The sequence below is a fragment of the Chrysochloris asiatica genome, unplaced genomic scaffold, assembly GCF_000296735.1.
Source record: "Chrysochloris asiatica unplaced genomic scaffold, ChrAsi1.0 scaffold00446, whole genome shotgun sequence".
In the NCBI taxonomy this organism is placed as follows: Eukaryota; Metazoa; Chordata; class Mammalia; order Afrosoricida; family Chrysochloridae; genus Chrysochloris; species Chrysochloris asiatica.
Genome location: NW_006408964.1, coordinates 1221904 through 1229638, shown reverse-complemented (window position 1 = coordinate 1229638; position 7735 = coordinate 1221904). Strand labels below are relative to the sequence as shown.

Here is a 7735-nt window from a genome sequence, read left to right as displayed (position 1 = left end):
CAACCCTGCTATGAAAAACATCCTAAAGGAAGTTCTGTGGACTGAGAACCAACAAGAACACTTAACAACTACAGCATGACATACATGGCAGCATCAACCTGAACTCAGTCAACCAATGAGTCAAGAACAGAATAAAATGATAAGAGGATCTGGGAGGTCAGTCTATGATCAAAACAATTACAATGTGAAAAAACGTAAACACAGAGATCCAGGAGGTGAGAAGATCAGGGACATTACTGGATAAAATAGACTTTCTTAAATGGAGGGAAGAACAAATGGAATTTAAGGTAACCACAATGGGGTTGGGGTGGAGGGTTATTTTGGGTGTTAGGGAGGGCAATACAAGAAGGGGGTAGGAGGCAGAAGAACAAGATAGCTAGGGCAACACAGAGACAGGTTTGCATGGCCTAGTGGGACAGAGGTAAACAGTGATGCATACTCAACCATGGAACAACAGGGCTCTGGTATACAGGGATCTAGGTAGGTATAGCTTCAAAACGGTAAATAATACTAAAATCCTTACTGCCTTATGAATATTAGTTTCCCTTGCCTACTATTGTAAAATAAACACTTGAGTGGGATAGAAAGGAATGTTGGGCAACATGATTAGAGAAAACTTGTAAGCCTGCCTTCAGCCGATAACTGATTGGAATACCTCAAAGGGATTCTACAACTTGCCTTTCCTCTGTGCCATATCTGCACAGAGGAAAGGCCTAGTATTGCAGGGCTGCAAAGCATTGTGCTGGGCAGGAAGCACGGATGAGACCATGGAAGGTTCTGGGAGACCATCTGCACCCCAGACAGGGGATGTGGTCTCCAGACACTCTTCTACTGAAATTGGGCACTGAGAAAGTTGTGCTTCCAAGATGGTTTTACTACAGTCTGGACGAAGCACAACAGAGGTCAAGGCCGAATCAACCATCCTCAAGCCATCGTTACAAATGAGGGCTCCCTCTCAAGATTCACTAACTACCTGTTAGTCACCAATGAGTGTACACTTTCCCACACTTTGTACATTCATTAAAGGAGCTCTCCACTGTGAGTCTGCATAAGTGTAATGTGGTGTGAGGAATTCTTAAAGGCTGTCCCACATTCCTTACATTCATGGGGCCTCTATGGACTGTGAGATTGCATATATTTATTGACGGATGAGTAACTATCAAAGGTTTTCCCACATACTTTACATTTACATGGCCTCTCTCCATTGTGGATTTTTCTATGTGTTGTGAGGCTTGACCCTTGAGTAAAGGATTTCCCACACTCCTTAGATTCATAGGGGCTACACTGTGGATTCTTCTATGCGTTATGAGGTGTGAAAGTCAATGAAAGGATTTCCCCCAATCCTTGCATTTATAAGGTGTCTCTCCACTATGGATTCTTCTATGTTTTGTGAGGTGTGCTAATTGAATAAAGGCTTTCCCACACTCCTTACACCCATAGGGCCTCTCTCCACTGTGGATTCTTCTGTGTGTTCTGAGGGATGACGCTCGGAGAAAGGCTTTCCCACATTCCTTACATTCATACGGCCTCTCTCCACTGTGGATTTTTCTATGTGTTCTGAGGTTTGATGCTCGGAGAAAGGCTTTCCCACATTCCTTACATTTATAGGGCCTCTCTCCAGTATGAATTCGCTTATGTGCATTGAGTTCTGTGGATGAAATAAAGGCTTTTCTACATTCCTTACATTCATAGGGCCTCTCTCCACTGTGGATTCTTCTATGTGTTCTGAGGACTGTCGCTTGGCGAAAGGCTTTCCCACAGTCCTTACATTCATAGGGCCTCTCTCCACTGTGGATTCTTCTGTGTGTTCTGAGGTTTGTCGCTTGGAGAAAGGCTTTCCCACACTCCTTACAATCATATGGCCTCTCTCCACTGTGGATTCTTCTGTGTGTTCTGAGTGTTGATGCTTGGACAAAGGCTTTCCCACACTCCTCACATTCATAGGGCCTCTCTCCACTGTGGATTCTTCTATGTCTTGTGAGGTGTGAAAGTCGATGAAAGGATTTCCCACATTCCTTGCATTCATGAGGTCTCTCTCCACTGTGGATTCTTCTATGTGTTGTAAGGTGTTCTAATCTAATAAAGGCTTTCCCACACTCCTTACATTCATAGGGCCTCTCTCCACTGTGGATTCTTCTGTGTGTTCTGAGGGTTGACAGTCGGAGTAAGGCTTTCCCACACTCCTTACATTCATAGGGCCTCTCTCCACTGTGGATTCTTCTATGTGTTCTGAGGGTTGACTCTCGGAGAAAGGCTTTCCCACACTCCTTACATTTATAGGGCCTCTCTCCACTATGAATTTGCTTATGTGCAGTGAGGGCAGTGGATGAAATAAAGCCTTTTCCACATTCTTTATACTCATAGTGCCTCTCGCCACTGTGGATTATTCTATGTCTTGTGAGGTTTGAGAGTCGAGGAAAGGCTTTCCCACATTCCTTACATTCATAGGAACTCTCTCCACTGTGGATTCTTCTATGTGCACTCAGGTCTGAGGATTCTCTAAAAGTTTTCCCACACTCTTTACATTCATAAGGCATCTCTCCACTGTGACTACTTACACGTTGAGGGAGGGAGGAAGCCTCAGGAATTGCTTTCTTACTTTCAGAAGGCTTCTCTCTCTTATGAGAGTTATTATTTAAAATGAGAGATGAAGGACTAGTATGCATTCTAAAACATTCTTCATATTTGGATTGATGACCTTCCAAAGGTGTCCTAACTGGTGAGAAACTACAGAAAATTTCCATCCACTTGCTGAATTCATACCCTTCAATACTGGTGATTGCTGAGACAGGATTCTTGAGGACTGACATACAAAGGAATCCTTTCCCACATATCTTACATTTACGGGTATTTTTCTCTTTATGAATTGTCACTGTATTGGTCAGGTGAGAAGGACACCTGCTGTCTTCTCCACAGTGTGGACATTGACAGATACTGCTTCCAGTGGGAGCGCTACAATGATTGTTCTCTTGGGAATCATCCAGGAAGGCTCCTCCATACTCACAGCATTCAAAAGGATCTACTTGGTGAACAGAAAGACCAGGAATCAGGCTGGAGGTTTCTCCACTCTGGGTGACTTCAGAATGTTCACCCAGGTTCTCAATTGCACCAGTTCTGTTAAAAACAGGTAGTGTAAATGTAAAACAATGGTGTCCTCTGCAAAGCATTCCACTGTCAACAAGGAGACAAGAAAAATAAATCATTTATCTTGTTGGAAATAAATGTCGCATGACAGCATTACCAAACACAATGAACATGCATATATTTTCCCTGAATTGTCTCAAGAGTCATCTAGGACAACGACTACCATTTCCATCAATCTGCACCTCTTCCTGCTCATTGTGTCCAAGTGAAATACGCTTTACACATTTCGCTGACTTATACTTATGGAAATGTTCTTATAATGTGAATTTTCACGGAACCCATCCATCATTTTACAGCCAGGATTGTACACATATACATATATTCATGGGTCCTGATGAAGGATTAACACTAGGCAGCAACCTAGATTTGAACCACAAAGTGGAACGACTTCATGGCATGTAACAACAGCTACTCCTTGGAAAGTGTTGCTAAAAGTCAGAACTGACTCAGCAAACACAACACATATACATCAGTTGGCATCAGGGATTCAAACCACTTTGGAACAACTCAGCAATTTCCAACATAAATGAGAAAGTGTTGAGATTGCATAGCAATCAAAATTGTTGCTTTAATAGAATTTGATTTGGTGAAGAAATAATCACTGGTACTGCATTCAAGGATGGTGAGCAAACCACCAATATGAACGGTGTCGCTCTACACACTTCTACAACACCAAACACCTGCATGGATGCCAAGAGTCTTACATCACACACTGGATATGTTGTAGGACATTTAGAGCTGTGCATCCTGCCACCATATCTGAATGGCACACTACTGACATTTTCTTAATTGACTCAAAATTTAAAAGGAAAGAGATTTGACTGTTGGGAAATGCATATGCAACCTTCGTTTGTCCAGCAACTACTCAATCAAAATTGTTCACAGAATGATGCAATTTAAAGACCATGGAGTTCTTCTTGAACTATTTGGAGCCCCCTCATTTCAGTGTATTTTGATATTATGACACCTCCTGAGATTTTGTGAGGCACTAATTTCTGTTGTTGGAATCACACTCACCTCAAATGTCTCCCCTGGTTGTCAAGGTGATCCTTCCAGCCATGTGATTCCATGACTGCACCTGTGATGCATAATAACCCGGTGTTACTCTTCAGACATTGTATGATTAAATGCTCACTGGGTAACTTTTCTCCATCATTAATGTTTCCAGCCACTGATCCAATCATTCAGGTTAAAGTCCACAATTAGAATCAAATGGGAATGATTAGAGGAAACAGAGGTTCCTAGTAAAAAAGACTCAGCCCCATTTTGCTATTCCAGCACTCTGACAAGTCTTAAAATGCAACGTACTAGGAAATACTTCTATCAAGATGGAGAGGGACAGTAACATACACAGGTATCATTAGGAGAGCTAAGTGGAAAGGAATTAGACATACCACACATGTAACGTTACAAAGGGAAAGGGTCTCCGTGCCCACAGGTGCTAAAGGACAAATAAAATCAACAGAATAAGTTCAGGTATCTGTGAAGTTGTATCTGCAAGCCAAAAGTAACTTTTTGAAGCTGACTGATTTCCTTCATTCCTGGGCTAAAATTATATTTCCTCGGGCTTCTTGATACATGGGCCTCAGTGACTGTGATTTCCAGTCTCCTCAGACTTTTCCTTAGCTTCTCTGAGAAAACAAATGGGTAGAAATTCCATGGAGCTCAGAAGACCCAGTGTGCTGGGGTAGGGAAAATCCCCCAGTCGCCTCTAGGAAAATGTACACAAGTTCCCTCAGCATTGAAACCGATGCAATGGCAGTTCACAACAGTGTTGAGCTCATGAAGAAATGTACATCGCAAGGACGACCTTGATGACCAATGAAAGATTCCTTGTCACCATGATAGCACTCTGTTCTCTAGAAGCTCAGAAGATTGACAGGTGTGAATTCATTTACATCAAAATTAGGACACCAAACTTGTCAGAAACCCAGTAAAACTCTCAGAAAGGCTCCCACAGGACAAGTCTCTCAGAGCATGAAAGTGTCCTCTGAGGTCAATGTTATGCTGATGGCACTTAAAGAGGTCTAAGAATTTTTTAATTCACAAGAGAAATGAAAGCACTGTTTAGTGCAGACAGCTTTGTACTAGGGGAATCCTGGATGCATGAGCTCTATACAGAAGGGGACCATGCCTTTTATTTTATGGGTGTTACCACTGCTCATTCCATATAAGCAAGCACAGTTGATGAGTAAAATATTTTTGTTCACTAAAGGAATAAAAAAAAAAAGGAAGATGCCATTCATACCGACTGAAGCCAGGTTTCTCAAGGTTTCCATCATCACGTCTCTGTAGAGTTTCCTCTGAGTAGGATCCAGCAAATCCCACTCTTCGTGGGTGAAGACCACAGCCACATCTTCAATGGTCACTGTATCCTAAAACATCCCACACATTCTCTGTCAGCAAAGCAGCATAGACTCCAACATGTCTAAGAACAAAAGGTGAGGCTGACATTCCTGGGACATGAGAGTCCACAGGTACATAACACCAGGTTCTGTGTTCTCGCAAGATCTGCCTAAAGAACACCGATTGGTTTTGTCCCTTTACTGATGACATTCACTAATTCACTGACTATATTGTCATAAAAACTCCGCGCACTCTGAAATAGACTCTCCAAAATTTTACTATAACGACAGCAGTCTATCCCTCTCTGTGTATGGTCTACAACAATTATAAAATATACCAGAAATGAGAGAGATGATTAGATCACATTCCTGTTGTGAATAAGCCATTCTACTCCTTCCATAGACCAACCTGATCCTCCACAAGCAGGAAGCACTAGGAGGGTCAGGGGAGGCCCTAACAACTCCGAGACAGTGCAGAAAGGCAGTCCTTCAGCACAGAGCTGACCCCACAAGGATTCACGTCCAGATTTCCCCACTGAAGAGGACAGACACCCCAGTTATCTACAATCCCAAACCCATCATGTTCCAGTGAATTCGGACTCATAACAACCTTATATTTCCATGTGCCATCGAGTCTGTCCCACACACATTGATCCTCCATCAGGTTTCCTAGGAGCGGCTGGTGGGCTTGAACCGAGGACCCTGAGGACAGCGGTGCAGTGCTGATCCCAGGACGCCCATGGACTCACCATTCTCACGCTTCACCTTCGGGAAATCTAAGAGCAGGTCCCCGACAGGACCCGGAGCTCGGGACACGTTGGGAACAGACACACAGCGGCCATCCGCGCCTCCAATCCTGGTCCTTTGTGGAGCGGAGTCGCAGGCTGGGCTCCTCTCCCTGCTCCACGTGAGACCGGAAACCGGAAGGGAGATGGGCGGAGTCAGTGGGCGTGTCCCAGGGCAAAGGCCAAGGTTACCAACAGGAAAACACACCAAACCTGAGCTGGGAATATAAGGACTGACAGTAACAGGATTATGGGGATTCCACACTCACCAATCCGGGTCCCCTTACTCTGCGGAATGACAACAGCACTTTGCACCGTAAGGACGCACACCACGTGACCAGGGACGCACACCTTTCACTAGAGGACCTAACAACATCCGCTGCCCTACTACCTCTGACCTTTAGTCTCCAGGAGCCTGAGAAAGAGGGGGCAGAGCACTCGGCCCTTAATATGAGTCTGCGGGGCATCTGCGGGTGGTGGGGTGGAACCAGCCAACGGGAGATGGAGTCCACATGTACCTGCAGCTGGAGCAGAAGGAAGCCCAATGAGAACTCAAACTTCCGCTTGCGGTATTTGTGCTGGTTTGGTGCATTAGAGAAATGGTTCCGTTTGGAAACTGGAATCTCGCTGATTGTTATCATTTTGATCAGTGGATTCTCTGGCATTTGGAATCTGGTTAAGATTCTTGTTCCCTCTACGGAGAAAAGCATAGGGTTTCTTCAACGAGAATATGAAGGGAAATTCGGATTTCAGTCATCCAATATATGCTTGTGGGGCAAAGAAAGTTCCAAAGTTCAGATCTGACCCTTTGAAACAGTTTTACTGTTTTTGGCAGACAGTGTCTTTGCTCTTCATAAACATTTCCCCATATTGAATTGTTCACGTCTCTAGTTTGGCTTCTGTTTCAGGGATTGTCATCGCTTACATATCCTCTGTCTTTCCCCAATGGCATGATTCACGCTAATAGGGACAGCTTAGGGGCAAGGGGACAGGGAGCTGAGCCTGAGACCATGATGGAAAATATACCATCAGCTGTGAGAACAACAAGGAACCCCAAACACCAGCCAGTCAGATGTTCTGTCAAAATAGCACGAGGTACAGACAACCACAAAGAAAACAGAAGGTGTATCACTCCATTCCTGACAAGCCTGTGTCCTCTTACTAACAATCAAATAAGCATTCCTCCACTTTAATAAGACAATCAGTGAGGGGCAGCCTCAGACCTGCCCCTAGGAGACAACATCTGGGACCAGGAATAGAAAACTGTTTTTGATGCATGATCCAGAATCCACAGGGTCTTTTCCACTCACATAGACAGACCCAATTCTGTCTTTGAAGTGTGCTTTTGCTGTGCAAAAACGGTTTCTGACCGAATGCTTGTCATCTGTATGAAACTGAGAGGCAGTGATTCGGGTGAGACTGATTCTTCAGACTCCTGACAGAAAGCGAAGAAGGAGAACC

At 44.1% G+C, this 7735-nt stretch overlaps 1 protein-coding gene across 1 annotated transcript; it reads right to left on the bottom strand.

The window, feature by feature from the left end:
• Window positions 1-1319: 1319 nt before the first annotated feature.
• LOC102832236 (zinc finger protein 420-like) lies at window positions 1320-6915 on the bottom strand. Its single transcript, XM_006877249.1, has 3 exons — window positions 6793-6915; window positions 5397-5519; window positions 1320-2618 (listed from the first exon to the last, which is right to left on the bottom strand). The coding sequence occupies exons 1-3, from the start codon at window positions 6913-6915 to the stop codon at window positions 1320-1322; spliced, it is 1545 nt and encodes a 514-aa protein (XP_006877311.1).
• Between the last annotated feature and the right edge of the window lie 820 nt (window positions 6916-7735).